This window comes from Heteronotia binoei, chromosome 3 (assembly GCF_032191835.1).
Source record: "Heteronotia binoei isolate CCM8104 ecotype False Entrance Well chromosome 3, APGP_CSIRO_Hbin_v1, whole genome shotgun sequence".
In the NCBI taxonomy this organism is placed as follows: domain Eukaryota; kingdom Metazoa; phylum Chordata; class Lepidosauria; order Squamata; family Gekkonidae; genus Heteronotia; species Heteronotia binoei.
This window is the reverse complement of record NC_083225.1, coordinates 119,203,316-119,224,465: the sequence shown is the minus strand read 5'-3', so window position 1 is coordinate 119,224,465 and position 21,150 is coordinate 119,203,316. Positions and strand designations below refer to the sequence as shown.

Genomic DNA, 21,150 nt, shown 5'->3' with positions numbered 1-21,150 from the left:
TTAAAATTAACTACTAGTGTTCATAATATAAAAGTAATTAGCTCAAAATGAACTGAGTATTTAGCCAGTTGACCAATCAAAACACTGGCTTGGCTTTGACAGTTCAATTAATATTCTGAATATTATTAAGACATGTCATACTCACACAGGGAAACATCCACTCTAAACAAATTTAATCCCCACTTTTCCAACTAGACAGAGAATTAAACACATTCCTGTTTTAAGAGGGGGCATCAATAGCATTTTACAGAGTTCAGTCTTCGCTTGACTATAAACAAAATTAATAGCAAAGGAGAAAACAGTATTATGGTATGCCTATTATAATGCATAGTGTACAGATACAAACAAATCTGCCTTGATTTGTTTTCCTGGTTATTTATTCCACATTGCAAAACACTGCTATCCAAACATCTGCAATGCCTCAGTGTTACAAAAAGGCAATCAAATATCTTGAGTAATAGTTTCACATGCCACTTCCGTACTGAAAGAGACCTAGGTTCAAGTTTTTTATAGGACCCTGTTGGAGACTTTAAAGGTTCCAGCAGTACACGAACAACCTGAAAGCTGACAGTTCTTGTAAACGTAATAGACATATTGTTTTTAAGATAAATTGACAGTGTCCCAAATATCGAACAATAGATCTAAAAAAAAAAACCTTTAGCTTTAATTTCAAAAGGAAATTATATCTGAGGGAAAGATTAGACTCCCTTCATGCTGGTATTTATCATGGTTACATACATCCCAGAATAAGTATCTTTGTACAAAGTATGCATTTTGTATGGTCAGTGCACTAACAAGATATGCGTGATGAACACTTTTTCTATTATGCATTCTTATATATTTTATATATTAACTTGCCACCATTTATGGAGTCATACATTCATAAAATGTATATAGATTACTTACGTGCTACTTCCAGAGAAGCATTCCGACTCACAGCTTCCCCCAGATAATTTCTTGCAACACAGACATAACTTCCTTCATCTGGTTTACTTCTGCGCCCATGTACAATACGCAAGAAAAATAAAGATCCGCTAGGTAACAGCATACGGTGTGAGCGGGGGTCATCTTTATCAGTCTCCACACGTTCACCATCTTTATACCACTCAATGGTGGGAGATGGTCTTCCTTCAGCCTTGCAATTCAAAGTTGTTGGCTCTCCTTTAGAAACAATCACATCTGATGGATGCTCTACAATTCGAGGTGGGAAGTCTTCCTGACGAAGACGAGATCCTAGTGATAAAGGGAAAAGCAGTCACATTTACACTTATGTAAATTGTTGGTTTCTAAAGGAAATATTTATGTAAGATAGAAATTAAAGCATATACGTCATTCAAGAATATTTTAATGCACTGAACCTAAAAGGATGTATTTACATAATCACAAAAAAATACCTGCACACATTTCATTTCAGCTAGAAGTCACATAGATGAACTGGAAGTAATACGAAACATATGCAAGGAAAACTTATAAATATGGTGGAATCTAAATAAGCACTATGCCTGCCTGTGAGAGAAGCAGAATGTTAAGAAGCCACAGTACTCATGCAGTCTCCCCTTCCACCTCTCACTGCTCTTTTTCCAAGAGATACAACCACCTAGTGTATTTAATTAATTAATTAATTAATTTGTACCTTGCTTTTATCCCCAATGGAAATCCAAAACGGCTTATATTTTTCCTTTCCTCCATTTTATCCTTGTAACAACCCTGTGAGGTAGGTTAGTCTAAGCGTGACTGAGCGAAAGTTGCCCAGCAAACTTCCATGGCACAAGTAAGGATTCAAACCTGGGTCTCTAAGATACTTGTCTGACAAGATTTGTAGTTACTCTACAATAGCAACAATTGTATTACCAGATTATTTATTTATTTATTACTTTAAATTTATATGCCGCCCACTCCACATGCAGACTCTGGACGGCTCACAGTCATGATGCAACAATAACAATACCTTATAATTATAAAATCAAAACACATATAAACAATTTATGATTTAAACTTTAAAATGGTGCTATAAAATTTCCTACCTAGGCAGTCCAGCTTCATTTTAGTTCATTTATTGATGCAGCATCAAAAGTCTATTTTAAATCCCACTTTCTGCCAAATTTTTTGTACCTCTTGCTTCCCGACAAGAACTCCTACAGCAGGCATCCTCAACATGGAAACCATGGTACCTGCCGACACCTTTCTTGCACCTGGCAAGCATTTTTATAGAAAGTGGGTGGGGCAAAGTAGGGCTGTTGTACAGCAAGTCTTCTGATTGGCCACTGGAAGTCCCATTGGCTGTGCCAATATTTTCAAAGTTGCTTCAGAAGCAGCTGTTACCACAGCATAAAGATCTTCATTGCATGTTTTAAGGCAGGAGAGTCAAACATATGTCCAGTGGGCCAGAATCTGCCCCTGCAGGTCTTATATCTAGCTTGTGAGCAACTGACTCTCTCCTGTTTCCTTCTCTGGGGCTGCTGCTTTATCAAGGTTTGCTTTGACTGGCTCCCTCAGTTGCACAGAAGAGACAGAAAGGAAATTCTCTCTTCCTTGCATTGGCTGAGGCTGCTCCCCCTGCTCCTCCTTTGGGGAGAGAGGGGGAAAAGTGAGAGCTTGCTTTGCCAGGCTCTCTCAGTCACACAAACACAATCCTCTCTTCCCTGCACTAGCTGAGGCTCTGGCTCCCCCTCACCTTGCTATCATGGGTGTTTGTATGAAACAAAGTCTGAATCCACTGGCACTTTTAAGACCAACGAAGTTTTACTATATGAGCTTTTGTGTGCCTTGCTATAGCTACTGTAAGGAAATGCCCCTAAATTCCAAGAACATCGTAGTCACCCGACTGGTTATCAGAGTGCCTGGAGACAGAGCTCTCACACAACTGCCAGGAGGACATGGGTTTGTCTACCAGAATGGAAAGGACTTATGAATACTAACAGCCACAACGCTAAAGCAGCGCTCCGTGTCCCTGGAAGAGCACCAGCAAGGAGAACGGAGGGTTTCCAGTCTCGTCCGGACGAACATCATCTCTATCTTGGAGCGGAAGAAAGCACGCCGTTAGGCGCTATCCAGGCCATGCGGTTTTCAGCCTTGACCATAGAATCCACTTTGGGAGGTTAATACCAGCTATCTTCCAGCAGTGCCAAGACTCCATTTCAGCACAGCGGGAAACACACGTACGCAACAGATGTTACCCAACCATGAAACCATCAAGCTTATCCAGGCGTGGATCCTGCCAGACCACCTAAGCCTTTGTCTAACGGAACTCAAGACAAAGACTGGTAGCAAGAATAACACAGAAGAAGAGGAAGACCATCTTCAGTCAGAGCCAAGTTCCTTTGTGTAAACCGGGTGTTACCTAGGCAATAATTTGGCCATCTATTGTCACCTTTTTTTAGATAAGTTTAATAATCTTAAGCACCCCTCCACCCAGTAATTTCTCCTATTCTTCTCCCCAACTGTCATTTTGGAGCCTCCCCCTTGGCCCATGGTTACGTATACAGTTGATCAGGTAACCCGGGTCCAAGCTGGTTCATTGGTCAGTTATGGGTACCCAATTAGGTGCCACCAATCAACTTGCTATTGGCTACTGCAGAAGTCCAGCCCTTATGGTCACTGCAGAGCCTCTTCGTCAGCCACCCCTGTACCTCCCATCCCCTGAGGGTCTAAGGTCGTCTATTTAACCTCTGACCCAACTCCACTCATGTGTGAATCTAGCAGTACCCTATCTCCGCTGTCTAGATCCATCCCGATTCTTGGCCAGTTGAGGGTCCCCTTTTCCCTGTCCTCTTTCGTCGCCATTGGAGCCTTCCTTGAAGACTACGATAGGTAATTATCACCGTGTTTGTCTACCCATGTGTTGTCTCTATATCTCTCTATTTTTCTTAGGACTGTATGTGTGATTTTATGAGTATTTTATCTTGTATGTAAGCCTATATTTTTCTGGAATAAATTTTAATTGTTTTACTTAATTAGAGTCCCTAATATTTTTAAGCATTAATTTCTGGATGTGGAATCCTGTATACATAGGTAAAAGATCCTGATTAAGCCAGGGGCCCACCTGACAATTCCCCATCCTCGTTTTGAAGGCATTTTGGCTTACACTACAGTGTGTGTGTGTGCGCACATGTGCATGTGTGTTGTTGAGCTCATGCCTCAGTTCTCCAGGGCGCAACTGGGTTTGCCTCCCCCTTGCCTCCTCTTTTCCACTGTATTCATGCTCTCATGATCCAGTCTTTCACAATAAGAAAGCAATGTGAACTATTTAGATGAGGAATAACAACAAGCCAGTGAGGTGGATTAGGCTGAGTGTGTGTGCCCAGACTTGGGATTTTGAACCTAGGCTTCCCAGATAGTAAGCTGATCCTTACCACTATATATTGACATTCATTACAAAAATCTCATGGTCAATGCTCTGAGTCTAGGACCCAGTGGAAAACATGAAAAGGCTGGGCATTGCGAGCTTTTGTACATAAGTTGTTTTGTGTGCTTCTAAAGAACAGTGAAGGCATCATGCCACAGAATGAGGGTCATGTGTTTGCCTATGAAACTATAGTCTCCCCAGAAAAATAACAACTCCTATGAGGCAGTGGAAGAATATAGAGACAGCAATATATAGTGGTCAGGATCAGCTTACTATCTGGGAAGCCTAGGTTCAAAATCCCAAGTCTACAAAGGAAATATTTTGGATGAACTTGGTATGGACACACAGGCGCTTATATTTGTCATTATTGACGGTTTAGAAGTAAAAGGTACTTAGAAGTAGAGACCACAGGTTTTTCTCTTCACCCCATTATTTGATAGTATAGTGTTTGTTTCACCCTGATGTTTCTTCTATTATAGCTTTATAAAGTTTATAGCTCTGCTACCTGATAATACATTTTATGACACACATGGCCCAGCCTGACCAAGATCCCATTCATGGCAAATTCGGCCCCCATAACAAATGAGTTTGAAATTCCTTACTTAAGGTAAGCAGTGTGCATGCAAGAAAATATTTTTAAATTAGTATACTCATTTTAAAAGGTATACTGTTAAACAGAACTTCTGTCTGGAATGTTGAAAGGTTACTATTAGAATTATGCATAATCTGACATTTTGTGGTTGGCTGCACATCCTGAGGCAGTCATTTAGTGGCTGCACCCACCACTCTGTGTCAGAATTCAAAAGATGTCCACAGCCTCAAAAAGACCAGGGGCCCACACTGTACAGCATCTTAGGACTCCTTTCTAAGTAAAGTAAAGGATCACAATAATTTATTTCAACCAGTTCCTTCTTAACAATCAATCTGTATTAACCTACTATCTTAAACTAATGAAAGATACTAAAGGGCTAATTTAATATTACCACTTCGAATTTAACTTAAGAAGGAGTCTGCAACCTTATAGGCTTTATTTTGGAATTTCTATTACATGCAAAAGATATAGCTATATTCAAAATAATAAAAAGTATTCTCTATCTTTATTTTAATTAGTTGATAAAGTAAATGTTTGTTTCTTGGCCTGTTTAAAAGTTTATCACAATATCAGTATTCACAAATGTAAAGGAGGTTTTTGTATTTTTAATATGTGTTTGCATGTATGCACCTGGAATCATGCTGACCTCTGGTGACTGACCCCTATTCAGGGCCTGGAGGATATTCAGTGAAGTGGTTGAATAAATCTGCCCCTTTCCTCCAGATTGCTGCTATTTCAAGGAGGTCTCCCATCCAAGTACTTGCTAAAGTTAATTCTGCTTAGCTTCTGAAATCTGACGAGATTGGCTTGCCTGGGCTATCCTGGTAAAGGCACAAATGTAAACTTTTGATTTAGATGTATATATTTTATGTCTTTTTAACTACTAATATTATATAATATGCAAGTATCAGCTGGTTTTATGCAAGCATGTTGGAATTTTGAATGGCCCAACATTTGTGCATCCAGAGTGTGACTCATCACATCCTGAAACTCCTTCAAGACCTGGATATTTAGGATTCAACTACATATTATAAATTATTTATTCCATCTTTATTATGAATGATGTCTTTTCTCTTATGATTTAGCTGGTAGAACTGTTTTATCAGGGAGAAAAACAGTGAGTGAGGACAGGAAAGAAAGCACAATATAACACTTTCATTCTCAACCTTAATGAAGCCATCTTGACTGTTAATTTTGCAAAATAGAAAAAATCGTAATAAACACACATACAAAATCAAAATTAATGACCTTTTAAATATAGTGAGAGTTAAAATCTAGACATTTTGACATCCAACCTGGATAGCCAACGCTAGCCAATCTCATCACATCTTGACATCAAAGCAGGGTTGACCCTGGTCAGTATTTGAATGGGAATATGAGGGTTGCTATGCAGATATAGGCAAATAGCAAACCACTTCTGAATGTCCCTTGCCTCGATAATCCTATTGGTTAACCATAAATCACCTGCAACTTGAAAGTAAATATACATGTATATAAAAGATATGGTTCTGAAAACAGTGCTAGAGTACAACAAATTGTATTCTAATCTAATATCTTTTAATAGTTCTGTACTCATCCATCTTATTCACTAACACGGTCCTCAGTCAAAAGATAGCAATTGTCACCTATCTGTGAACATAAACGTCATGAAAATATGGTTTGCATAGATATTATAAGGGAAACTTCCTCTCCAGAAACATGCTTGAGGTGGCTTACAGAATAAAAATAATAAAACAAAAACAAAATATTACAAATATTAAAATCCAGCATTAAAAACCAATTAAAAACAGATGATTGATAGCTTAAAATAATAGTTTCCAAACTAAAATGTTAGAAAATCAACCTCTTAATTAAAAGCTTAGGTGAACAGAAACATGTTGGTGCCACCTAAAAGGAAGCAGAATAGGCAAGCCTCAAGGGGAAGAGTATTCCATAAGTGAGGCACCACTACTGAAAAAGCCCTTTCTCTAGTTGACATCCACCTCACCTCTGAAGGTGGAGGAACACAGAGCAGGAACACAGAGCAGAGAAGGTGGAGGAACACAGAGCAGGACAATATGGGAGGAGTTGGTTCTTCAACTTCCCTGGCCTCAAGCTATTGGGCTTTAAAGGCAAGAACCAGCACTTCTGAATTGTGCCCAGAAATTAGTGGGCAGTCAGTACAAGTTTTTCAGTACTGGGATAGTGCAACCCCTTATCCTGTGTCAACAATAGCCTGGCTGCTGCATTTTAGACGAGCAGAAGTTTCTGGGATATTTTCAAAATGCATTACAGTAATACAACCTAGGTGTGATGAGAGCATGGGTCACACTTTTCAAGGAACAGCAACAGCTACACTCTAGCTATGAATCCATTCTTCAGGAGAAGTGCAATCCCTTTGGAGACAGGCAGACTCCTCAATAAGGGTATGCATGCCTTGAATTCAGCAGAAGCTCACAGGAGCACAGCTCCTGAACCTTTCTGACAGTTTCCCCTCTTCCTCCCCACCTACCTTGTCCATTGAATAGTAAGTGCAACTGCAAACAATCCCTTGATTAGGAGAGCAGGCAGCCAGCCAGCCACCAGGAGATTTGCCACACCCCCAGCAGCCTTCATTAACCCCTAGAAAAACCCACACCACCCTCTCTCCACTTCTTATGTGATTCTGAGCGGTGGGCAGCTTGCTGACCTTTTGACTGTGAGGAGGGGGGTGCCAAGGTGAGCTCCAGGTGAGTGATGTCTGTTTGGGCTGGCTAGATCTCTAGCCAGCCCAAGCAGGCCTTACTGCCAGGCCTCTCCTTTCTACCGCTAGGTTGCTTGTGGCGGGGGAGGGGGAGCAGCACATACTAATAAGTTATGCTAATGAGCTCCACCACCTATTTTTCTACAAAATGACCCTTGGGGGTATGCAATTTTTTTCCCTGGTATTTTTTTTTTCAGTTCAGGTCTATTAGACCCAGTAAAAAATTCAGGATTCCCCAAAAAAATTCTGGATCCCAATACTAGTACAGCATTCAGATTTGGGATTGTTTAGAAATCCTATTTTTTTTTTTGGGGGGGGGGGGTCTAACAGATCCAAGGAAAAAAACAGGGGGAAGCCAGTCCACTACTGAGGCAGTGGGGCACAGTTGGTTCCCCTCTGGCACAGCTGATCCTGGGGCTGGCTTCTCTGCAGTGCTGCATAAGAAGCCAGCCTGAAGCTGTAAGCGAAATACACTCTGCTCCCCACCAGCACAGATGATCTCAGGACTGGCTTCTCTTGCAGTCCAGTTTAAACTGAGCTGCACAAGAAGCCAGCATGAACCTGAGCTGAAAATACCAATTATGGTATTTTCAGATACATTTTTGACTCTGGTACATCCTAACCCACACTCCTACTCCTCAGTCCTCAAGTAGCAATTTAGTCTTATCTGGTCTGAGCTTCAGGTTATTGGCTCCAATCTATCCCATTACCATCTCCACACATCTGTTCAGGACTTCCACAGAACCATCTGACTTGAGCTGTTAAGAAAAAGTCAAGCTTTGTGTCATCCATATCCCCTGATGATCTCTCCCAGAAGTTTTATGTAGATATTGAACAACATGGTGCACAAGATGGAGTCCTGTGGAACATAGGCTTCCCAATCCCCAGGTCCAAGCAGGGGATCCCCCAGTTTTACAGGTTTCCCCCTGCCCCCAGCCAGTTGGTCGGCGGGGGGAAGCACCGTCCCCACAGCCACCATGTACCTCTAGAGCTCCGGCAGGTTTAGAAACCTGCAAACAGATCCCGTTTTAAAATGTGCATGTGTTTCTGTTGTTTGTGTGCCTTTAAAGTTGAGCAGGAAGCAGGAAATAGGAAGCACTTCATGGGGAAGGGTCAGCAGCAGCTTCCATTTGTTTTGCTTTCATTTTCAGAGCAAGTAACCAGACCCGGTAAGAGTGTGTGTGTGTGTGTGTGAGAGAGAGAGACAGAAAGAGGGGGAGAGAGGGAGGGAGGGGGTTGTCAATCCCCAGATGGGGGGAGGGGATTCCCAGATTTGGAGGCCCTCCCCCCGCTTTAGAAAGCGGGAGGGGGAGGGAAATGTCTACTGGGCACTCTATTATTCCCTATGGAGAACGATTCCCATAGGGAATAATGGGAAATTGATCCGTGGGCATCTGAGGCTCTGGGGGATGTTCTTTGAGATAGAGGCACCAAATTTGCAGCATAGCATCTGATGCCTTTCCTCAAAACACCCTCCAAGTTTCAAAAGGATTGGACGGGGGGGGGGCACTTCTATGAGCCCCCAAAGAAGGTTCCCCTATCCTTCATTATTTCTAGTGGAGGGAAGGTAGAATCATAGAATAATAGAGTTGAAAGGGACCTCTAGGGTCATCTAGTCCAACCCCCTGCACAATGCAGGAAACTCACAAAAACACCTTCCCCCTAAATTCACAGGATCCTCATTGCTGTCAGATGGCCATCTAGCCTCTGTTTAAAAACCTCCAAGGAAGGAGAGCCCACCACCTCCCGAGGAAGCCTGTTCCACTGAAGAATCACTCTAACGGTCAGGAAGTTCTTCCTAATGTTGAGCCAGAAACTCTTTTGATTTAATTTCAACCCACTGGTTCTGGTTCTACCTTCCGCGGTGACAGAAAACAATTTCATACCATCCTCTATATGACAGTCCTTCATGTATTTGAAGATGGTGATCATATCACCTCTCAGCCGTCTCCTCTCCAGGCTACACATCCCCAGCTCCTTCAACCTTTCCTCATAGGACTTGGTCTCCAGACCCCACACCATCTTCGTTGCCCTCCTCTGGACCCGTTCTAGCTTGTCTATATCCTTCTTAAAATGTGGTGCCCAAAACTGAACACAATACTCCAGGTGAGGTCTTACCAGAGCAGAGTAAAGCTCAGATCATATCACGTGACCTGGACACTATACTTCTGTTGATACAGCCCAAAATTGCATTTGCCTTTTTAGCCACCACATCACACTGTTGACTCATGTTCAGCATATGGTCCACTAAGACCCCTAGATCCTTTTCGCACATACTACTGCTAAGACAAGTCTCCCCCATCCTATAACCATGCATTGGATTGAAAAGGTGTGTAGTCCCTTTCAATGTGATGGCCAGAACTCCCTCTGGAGTTCAATTGTACTTGTTCCAACCATGCTCATGGCTCCACCCTCATGTCTCCTGGCCCCACCCCCAAAGTTTCCTGGCTCCACCCCCAAAGTCCCCAGATATTTCTTGAATTGGACTTGGCAACCCAAGTGGAACACCATAGCTTAAATGCTTATACAGAATTAGAATCACAATATTCTGATAATGATTGTATTTCTAACAATAAGAAAGCAGCCATTTTTGTTGCCACATGCTACGCTATGATAGTCTGAATGCAAATGCCTCTTTTAAACTGTTCTTTTTCATAGTCAAGAAACTATTAATTCACACAGTGTTAATTTCACATTCGTCTTTGGCACTTTTAAGCATTATCCAACAGCTACACTTGTCACGAACAACTCCCTTGGAGATCTCTGTTCTGCTATTTGTATCTCTTTCATCAACTTTCCTTACCTGTGAAGTATTATCCTAGATCCTATATGGTTTTCTTTACCATATCTCCTAATAAATCAGGTTTTCATTAAAGTAAAGATAAGAATTGCAAGACCAATATGTATACACATGCATGGCTAAAAAGCTTTCTTGAGAGAAAAAACTTCCTTGGTGTTTATAGTACAAATTTTTCTATTTTGTATATGTACTTCCAGTAAAACTAGTCTGTATAAAAGGAAATTCATAAAATTGTCTTCTGTAAAAAACGTATTGAAGGATCTTTTTTAGAAATGTAGTGTGTGGCATACCAAAATTATCAGATGTTATATATATTAATATATACTAACATTAGGTATAATTTCATAGAATCATAGAGTTGGAAGGTACCTCCAGGGTCATCTAGTTCAAACCCCTGCACAATTCAGGAATGTTTATGTATGTACTATATATACTATAGTGTATGTGTGTGTGTGTGCGTAACATATATTGCAGTACATATACTGCAGTGGCAATAATGCCACATATGTGCATTTTAAGGATAGTATTTCTTTTAAAAGATAACACATTACTATTACCGTTTTCGCACAGAGCTTACCTCGCAGTCACAATCCTGTTCCCTCCGCAGCGTCTGTTGGATTTCCCACCATCTGCGCTGGAGTTACAGGAAGTGCTGCAGCTTTTGCGTAGCAAATGTAAACTGGGTTTTAGCAGTTTATGTTTGCTACGCAGAAGCAGCAGCACTTCCTGTAACTTCGGCGCAGATGGTGGGAAATCCGATCAGACGCTGTGGAGGGAACAGGATTGTGACTGTGAGGTAAGCTGTGTGCGAAAGCAGTATATATTCTTTAATAAAGACTGTTCAGTTCAACCACATAGTTTAAGGTGGCATAGCTGTGTTGGTCTGCAGCAAGATTTGAGTCCCTTAGCACATTTGAGTCCCTTAGCACATTTCCAGGGTGTAAGTTTTCGAGAGCCAAAGTTCCCATTACACAATATAGCCATGTAGATAGATCCCAGTAGGCAGCCGTGTTGGTCTGAAGCAATAGAACAAAGCAGTAGACAAGTCACCTTTAAGACCAACTAAGTTTTATTCAGAATGTAAGCTTTCGTATGCTCTTAAGCAGACTTCATCAGACAAATGGGAATGGAAGCAGCAATTCATAATATAAGTGGGCAGTGTGGAATCATGGGAATGTTTTTAGCAGGTTAAAAGAATCACAGATAGGGATCTGTGTTTGTTAAGTGTTAGGACAAAACAGCTGAAAAAACACTAGAGGGTGACAAAAAGCGGACTGCTGTCATAGGGGTGCCATAAATCTAGGCAACATTCTAAAATAGAGAGCATGGTTACTAAAGAGATTATAACATCCATAATTTCCCATTGGATGGGTTGGTATATGCAATAAGACTGTTTCTGAATAAAATTTAGTTGGTCTTAAAGGTGTACTTGTCTACTGCTTTGTTACAATATAGCCATGTAATTTTTTAAACTCTTTTTTAAAAAGCAGAACCTATTGTCATCCTGCCTTATATATCGTGGCCATCTCATTCCACAGAGAATTCTCAAGTGGGCACATATTTAAAGGTATAGGCAGAAGGCCTGAGTTTTGATTCTGCATTCAGAATAAATTGGAATAGATGGCTAAGAAACACCTGTGGTTCTTTAGATGAAGAACCATTTTTATAGGGTTGCCAACCTCCAAGTGAGGCGGGGCCTGGGGAGCTCCTGGAATTGCAACTGATTTTCAAACTACATAAAAATCACTTCATCTGGAGAAAAAGTAGCTGCTTTGTAGGGTGGACTCTACAGAATTATACCTTGCTGAGGTCCCTCCCCTCCCTAAACCCTGCCCTTCTTAGGCACTGCCCTCAAATCTCCAGAGCTGACAACCCTAGTTTTAAAGAATCACAAGAAGATTATTTCATTTTCAGGGTGAAAGTGACATGTCAATGTTTTGGTGGTAGCAACAGTCTGCAGTTTTTACATGGGGAATGGAGAAAAAAATTGTTATAACTTTGGAAGGGGATTTTTAATAGCGATTTTCCTTATTTCCAAGCAAGGCATTACCATTTCAAGATTCAAATCTGTGTCATTTCAGAGTTAGGGATGATGGCTGGAACAGCTACATAATGACATCAAATCTGCACAGAGCATACTCCTCTCTTCAATCTAAAAAGTTTTAAGTGATTTGGATCAAAAGGCTCAATTTTACAGATCCTGCTTTTTCAGAGTCTAACTACATTTCTTACATTTCCAGTGGAAATTCTGCATTCACCACCCTTCTGTGTCATAGCTCGTTTGTTTCCTTTCACAAAGGGGTTTCCTTTATAAAGCTCCTCCCTCCCATCCCTTTCTGCTGATCCAGGCTTTTGTCTCCACCAAAGACTGACCCACTTCAGAGCAGAGAGCAAAGTAGGGCACACATTTTGGCATACCAAGAATTTGTCTAAAGAATGAGGCTTGAATTCCCTCCACTTTCCTGGTAAATGCTGAGATCCACATAGGGATACCATAGAGAATTTGGGCTAGCGTTTTAGCTTTGAACGCCTTAATTGCTGCTGAAACTAATTGGTTGCCCCTTGCAAAGAAAAACTGTTTAATTTGAGCAGCCGAACATTTAGCCAAGTTGACGGTGTTGTTACAATGTGAAACCCAGCTTAACTTGTGATTAAAAGTCATCCCCAAGTATTTAAATTTTTTTGTTTCCTCAGTTGTTGAGTTGCCAATAAACCATCTCTGTGGGCGCCAGCTATTTGAAAAGACAACTACTTTAGTTTTGGCATAATTGATAGAGAGTGAATTACAATTACAGTAGTCATAGAAGGCATTCAAATACCTTTGCAGGCCCACTTGTGCAAGAGAGGATGGTAGTATCATCGGCATAAAGTAATAAGGGGACTGCTCAGCATGCTAGTTTAGGCGGATGACCATTAATAGGGTTCAAAAATTGTACCAGGCCAGTTAAAAATAAATTAAAAAGATGTGGGGCCAGCACACAACCTTGTTTAACCCCCTTTAACACTGGGATTTTGCTAGTCAAGTCACCACTAGAAGAAAATTTCACTTGGCAAAAAGTATTAGAATGAAATTTCCTCAAGAGAAATAGCAGACGAGGGTCCATTCCCAGGTAACCTATCTTAATCCATAGTTGGGCTCTATTGAATCAAATGCGCCCTTCAAGTTGATGAAGGCAGCATATAATTTTTTTGTCCCGGTATGCATATATTTTTCAGCAAGGAAATATCCCACCCTGGACCCATTCCAATCCGGTTTCCGCCCAGGCCATGGGACAGAGACTGTACTAGTCATCCTCACAGATGACCTAAGAAGACATCTGGACCAAGGCGGGTCAGTGTTGCTGATTCTTCTCGATCTATCAGCAGCATTTGACATGGTCGACTATGATCTATTGACCTACCGCCTCGCCATCGCTGGAATACGGGGGGTAGCCTTGCAATAGTTTTCCTCCTTCCTCCAGGATGGGGACAAAGGGTGATGCTGGGCGAGCAGAACTCCCTGCAACATCCACTTATATGTGGAGTGCCGCAGGGAGCTATTCTCTTGCACATATTATTTAACATCTTTATGCACCCCCTTGCCCAGATTGCCCAAGGTTTTGGACTGGGTTGTCACCAGTATGCTGATGACACCCAGCTTTATCTGTTAATGGATGGCAGACCATCTTCTGCTCCTGGACATCTGTCTGAGGCGTTAGAACCATAGCGGGATGGTTACAGCAGAGCCAACTGAAGTTAAATTCAACGAAGATGAAGGTCCTGTGTTTAAGTCGAGGGGGGATGGGTTTGTGTACCCAGCTCCCAGCCTTGGATGGCACTGTTTTAGTACCAATCCAACAGGTGAAGAGTTTTGGAGTGATCCTTTCTATGGAGGCCCAGGTTACAATGGCTGCTGGATCTGCCTTCTACCATTTACGGCAGATCAGGCAGCAAGCACCATATCTATCCCCCCTATGTAATGGTCACTTCCAGACTAGATTACTGTAATTCGCTCTATGCTGACTTACTCTTGAAACTGATCCAGAAACTGCAATGGGTGCAGAATGTGGCAGCTCGCCTGCTGACTGTATCACCTGTACGAGTGAGCATGCGATCGGTGCTCCACAGCCTGCACTGGCTGCCTATAAAGTACCAGATCTGTTTCAAGGTGTTAGTTCTGACTTTTAAAGCCTTACGTGGTCTGCAACCAACATACCCGCAGGACCGTCTCTTCCCATATATGCCCCAGAGGTCGCTTTGCTCGACCTCCCAAGATCTTCTTACCGTCCCCGGCCCAAGAGATGCCCATCTTGCCTCTACCAGGGCCAGGCCTTTCTAGGTCCTGGCCCCAACCTGATGGAATCAGCTCCCTAGCCTTTTGTAGGGTCTGTAAAATGGAACAGTTTCACCAGTTTTTTTGGTGAGGCGGCAGGCATCTATTCATTAGATTGGTTGGCTTCCCGTACTATACTATCTTATTGCGCTGTTTGGCTGCATCGTATTGTTATACCATCTTGGTCCTGTTGAACTATTCTGTTGGACTGAACTTTGTAATTGGTTTGTTATGCTGTTTTATTATGTTGATTTTATTGTGATTTTATTATTTATGTTGTGCTCCGCTCTGAGCCCCTATGGAGAATATAAATAAACAGATAATATTGAGAGCCAGAAATGCCCATGGACTTGATAGGCACCTATGAAATACATTACAGCATAAATAAGATCTAAAGAAAATGTGGAATGGATTACAAGAAACCTACTATGGGCCTGGAATAACAGTTTCCAGAGTGGAATGACGATCACAGGGAGTAGAATGATGGTCCCTGCGGCCATATAGACTGCTCTGGGGCTAGAATTACAGTCCCAAAGTGGAATGATGGTTGTCTTTCCAGTTCCAGACCACTGATTTCAGTCCCAGGAGCTGTCATTCCACTCTGGAGGCTGTAATTCCAGTCACAGAACACATATCCTACCCCCAGGGACCTTCATTTGGATGGGAGAAATGCCACTGCTCAAGAAATCAGTAGACTCAGGAAAAGACACAAGCACATGCTGCCTGCTATCACTGCAGCACTCAAAGCTGAAAACAACACAGTTCTCTTCAGGGAGGGTAATTTTGTTTCACTAAGAATCCTGGATTCCTAATACCATTCTGTAACATCATTGTAATGACCACAAACATCAATTTTGGTGTGTATCTTTAACTCGCGTATTTCATTATGCATACCTGTTATGGATGTGAAGGCGTGCCTGGACATGTGTCCTGAGCTTGTGGCACAATACAATAGACTGACAGGATCCAAAGATCTGCATCCTGATTGGCTGCATAATTCAAAATGGCCAATCAGGAGGCAGTATTAGAGGATCCTAGGATCTGCCAATGAGTATGCATATTCTAATAAAGGATACAAAAAGGGCACAATCACAGGATGTTTTCTGCTTCCTGGGGGGCTGGGCTTCTCTGCCCAACTGTATATACTGCCACATGTTCTGGTGCTTGGGAGTAGTTTGTAGTTACTTAATAGACATGCTGAATTACTAATAAAAAGCTTTGATCACTGTGCAACAAGCCACCTCATGCATCAAACCCAGTATTTAACAACACCCCTAGATCATATTTCTGTAGTAGCAGAATACAGCTAAAAGGGCAATCTGCTCATCAGGTATGAATAACTTGAAGCTTTTGACTGCCTTATAAATAATCCTGCTTGGCTGAGGCAAGAACTGAGAAAAGATCCTGATGGTTTGCTGCAGCCAGATAGCAGAAGCAAAGGTCTATACAGGCTGACTTTTCTCCTCTTTCTGCAGGTGTTTACCTGGTTAGAGCCCTTGGGCATGGGTGGAAGAAGAAGAATCAAAACAGAACTTGGCTCTTACCCCAAGGATTGTAGCCTGGGACCTGTGAAAAATCAGCTTGTCAGATCCAGACCATTCCAATCTTTTTGTTATTATTATTGCATTTTGTAATTCTCTTTGGAGTCATGATGGGAGAAAAGTAGCCTAAAAATGCTCAATAAATGAATAAGAATCTACAGATTAAAACATATCATAGAGTTCTGAGAAAAAAGCTAGTTCTATTGGGGGACTAATTTTACAGCATATACTTGAGAAACATCAGGCCTCTTGAAGGGACCAACAGTGCAATCATAAATAAAATTCTACTCTTTAAAACTCACTGAAGTCAACAGGCTTAGAAGGGTATAATTCTGTTTAGAATTGGGTTACAACATTAATTACTTCTAATTTTATTTTAAAGACTAAGGAATGCATTCTATTAATATTTGAAATATGTCTTTAATCTACCTGTTTGCTGACTGCGGGGTAAATATAATATGTGCATTTACTCTAAAGTGTCTTAAACTTGCCATGAACGCTGTAGTTGTTGCTAACCCAATCTCTATCACTTTCATGTTTGAAAGAAATGAACACGGTGGCACTCTTCTTATCACACTTTTGCAGGATGCTCCAAAAATAAAAAGCCCTAACATGTTTGCTGCGTGAGCAAAAATATTCACCTCTACATGAAAGTAATAATATTTCACATGGAAGATAAACAGAAATGGAGATAATGTTTTAACACTTCGTTTTAACTTACTCCTGCAAATTGAAGTGTAAACTGTTCTCACTGGATTTTATAAATGATCTAAGGTGGTAGAGTGTGTTATGTAAAACGATGAATGTATACTGTAAACAAAGATAAACCATAGCAATTTATTCCATTGCCTAAATAGTGTAACACAGGGTTGGCCAACGATAGCTCTCCAGAAGTTTTTTGCCTACAACTCCCATCAGCCCCAGCCAGCATGGCCAATGGTTGGGGCTGATGGGAGTTGTAGGCAAAAAACATCTGGAGAGCTACCGTTGGTCACCACTGGTGTAACAGTTTAAAAGTACTCTCTTCATTATATATACATTGGATGTATTACCCATGACATCACCACCACCACTCCAATCTTCAAAGCACTTCTGCAACTCTTACAATTAATTGTATTTTTTTACAATAGAATAAATAAGCACACATGTGCCACAGTGAAAGGGAAAACAAGACAGCTCATATATCGAAAGCAAGAAAGTTGTAAGCTGATCCAGCAGTTGATTTGGTAAAATGTACACCTAGGGTTGCCATACACTTACTGGAGACCAGAGATCTCCTTACCCACCAGCACTCCAGTGACCAACAGGAGAAAGAAAGAAAGAATTAAGCTATGGTTTTACCATAGAGTTTCCACTGATTCCTAGAGAGGTGTGGCATCACTTCACACTTTTCTTGGAAGCGATATCACACCATTGCTAACATGTTCCTGCCCCCTGATCTCCCACTGGTTGCCAAGCTGGGCCTAGAAGCCCTAGGCCACTGTATGACACAGAGTGTTGGACTGGATGGGCCACTGGCCTGATCCAACATGGCTTCTCTTATGTTCTTAGGTACATCTGTAATGCAAATTCTAAACTGAACTCATACTACGTTTGGTGTAGTGGTTAAGTGAGCAGACTCTTATCTGGGAGAATCGGGTTTGATTCCCCACTCCTCCACTTGCAGCTGCTGGAATGGCCTTTGGTTAGCCATAGCTCTCAAAGAAGTTGTACTTGAAAGGGACAGCTTCTGTAAGAGCTCTCTTGGCCCACCTACCTCCCAGGGTGTCTGTTGTGTGGGGAGGGGAGGTAAAGGAGATTGTGACCACTCTGAGATTCAGAGGATAGGGCGGGATATAAATCCAATCTCAATATCATCATTATCAACTAAAACTCACTTCATATGCACTTAAATAAAACCAGGGTGTTCATGTTACTCTGGGTCTAGCACTATTTTTGTTCCTGCTTCTGTTTTTCATAAGGCTTGCTCACTTCTGTATATGCACATTATTATAACGACATCTTAGATTTCTAGCAACCTCTCCAAAATGTTCCCCATGAACTTCCTATTGCACAGGAAAAGTGAAGCACAAACCAAAATCCAAATTCAGATTTTTAGATTATCTGAGACTGATAATGAAAATTCATATTCTAATTTGAACATTTTCTTCATAGACTACTTAATTTCCCTGCTTCTATTTTTACATGATTTTACTTCTTGCCTTTTACCATCTTAATTAATTCTGCAATATTAGCAGTGACACATTCTTAGCTTACTATATTCCACTTCATTTCTGACATAAAAGGATACCTCTCCTGTCAACTGCCTGCTCACCTTCAAATTCCACCAAGAGATAAACTGCTATGATATCTGAAATAAAACAGATTAATACTTATGACTAGACTAAAAGGAAGACATACATAATTTCCTAAAATAATTATTGCTTCAGAATACAAATTGCTGATGAGACTTGCTGTCCAAGAATGCAAAATTTCTATAATCATAGATATAGCTGTGCTTATCAAATAACTAAAAGCCATTACAGGAAAACAGGCTCAAAGTGACAAGTTCAGTTATGAGGAAAGATGCAGTCAGAACATGTTATATAATCAGATTATATACCAGTAGCAATTTGCAAAAAAAGGAACTGGTATTTTAGAGCACAGCCATATCATTCAGTGCAGAAGCCCTGCAGTAAACCACGCAAATATGGATGGAGAATATGTTCCTGATTTACAGTAGGGAACAGGATTTCATGCTACGTGTGCAAGCAGCAAGATAAAAATGACCCTCCCACCTTAATTCACCAATGTTGCAATCCAGTACAACTAAAATTATACTATAAATAAAAACCCTCCCAGTCCTCTTCCTTGGTTAATCTCTAGAGATTACAAAAACTTGCCAGCATGGCAGCTCTTTCTCTCCATCTCCAAAACTTTACAAAATGCTTTCCCCCCTCCAAACTATATCCAAATCTACCAGAGGGCTTGCCTTCAGGGGAAAAAAAACTACTATATCGTTCCCTTCCACAAGGACAGCTACAGGCTGAAGTGAACAGTTTTCAGTTGTAATTAACATCAAAATTTCTTTTAAACCTTTGACACATCTTGAGCAAATATTAATGACATATTTTAGACCCGCTATACCTTTTTTATTATAATTGCAAAAAATATTTTAGAGTCCCAGATTGGGTAACAAAAAAGAGTTGGAAAGCCATTTCTACTCTGCAGTGCTTTACAGAATGAAAATTATGCTTATGCCCTTCCATTAGGATTCTCAAAGGCAGCTTCACCGCAGTTTTGCAAGATCAGTTAACTGATATATTAGAAACTCTAGACCAGGGGTGGGGAACCTCCATCCCAAGGGCCGTTTACGGCCCTTGAGATCACTTGATGTGGCCCTCAGGGATTGCTGGGCCAAACCGAGCCATGTGGCAGCCTCCCTGAGGCCTGGCTGGCCAGCAAGGATCATGGGGCCCAGTCGCGCTGTGCAGCAGCCTCCCCAGGGCTCGGCAGGGATCAAAGGGCCTAGATGTGCTGTGCAGCAGCCTCCCTGGGGCCTGGCTGGCCGGCCAGAATTGCTGCAGGGCCTGGAAAAGTTACTATCACAGTTCAGGTAAGTTTCCCCCTCATTTCTTTATTTCCCTTTATTTCCATTTCTTCCCCCCCATTTCTTTGTTTCTCTTTATTCCTATTTCTTTATTTTCCTTTATTTCCATTTCTTCCCCCCATTTCTTTGTTTCCCTTTATTCCCATTTCTTTATTTTCCTTTCTTTCAATTTCTTCCCCACATTTCTTTATTTCCCTTTCTTCTCCCCTTTATTTTCCTCTTTCCATTTCTTCTCCCATTTCTTTATTTCTTTCTTCTCCCCTTTCTTTCAATTTCTCCCGCCCTTTGTTTACCTTTATTATCCTTTCTTTCCTCCATTTCATTTCTCTTTCTTTCCCCCATTTCTTTATTTCCCTTTCTTTCCATTTCTTCCCCACATTTCTTTATTTCCCATTCTTCTCCCCTTTATTTTTCTCTTTCCATTTCTTCCCCCATTTCTTTATTTCTCTTTCTTCTCCCCTTTCTTTCAATTTCTTCCCCTCTTTGTTTATTTTTATTACCCTTTCTTTCCTCCATTTCATTTCTCTTTCGTTCCCCCATTTATTTATTTCCCTTTCTAACCCCCTTCTCCCTTCCTTTCTCTCTGTGCTTGTGTGGTGGTCATTGTGAAGGACTGCTGCTGGGGAATGTGGGTGCCTTTAAAGGTTTGCTGGGAGCAGCTGCAGTTTCCACATGAAGGGAGGGAGGGGTGGCAGGGATCAGGGGTTGGAGCCAACTACCACCAGTTCAATTTGCACTTGATTATTCCAAATGGTGTGGCCTAATATTCTAATGAGTGTGTGATCTAATATGCTAATATTAGGGGATGTGGTCTAATATGCTACTGAGTTTTTCGACAAAAAAGCCTTGGACCTATCCATTTGCCTAGGGTGTTGGGCCGTGTGTGTGTGTGTGTGTGAGAGAGAGAGAGATTAGGCTCTCCCCACATGACTTCAAATAGAAAAACAATTATTTGCATTAATTTTGCTGGCCTGAATCGTTCTTCTGGAAGATCATTGTTTTTTAAATTGATAATTTTGTATGGCCCACAAATTATGTTATAAATATCCATATGGCCCTTGGCAGAAAAAGGTTCCCCACCCCAGCTGTAGACTATAGCATGTACTAGTGATAGTATCAGTTCTATATTTTATTATTACAATCAGCAGTATACAAACCAGTATAGGATGCAGAGGCAGATTGGTAGGTATCCCAGGAAAATATGAAGAAACTTCCGGATATTTGCAAATTCCCAGTCATCAGTGTCTCA

General features: G+C 41.3%; 1 protein-coding gene across 12 annotated transcripts in view; it reads right to left on the bottom strand.

The window, feature by feature from the left end:
- The window catches only part of ROBO2 (roundabout guidance receptor 2), a 1,840,872-nt gene that overhangs the window by 891,903 nt on the left and 927,819 nt on the right, over nt 1–21,150 (bottom strand). For all 12 annotated transcript variants that reach the window (XM_060234422.1, XM_060234419.1, XM_060234423.1 and 9 more), the window contains exon 2: nt 907–1,233. In XM_060234422.1, coding sequence (XP_060090405.1) covers nt 907–1,233 — 327 coding nt within the window. The remainder of the gene's footprint in view (nt 1–906; nt 1,234–21,150) is intronic.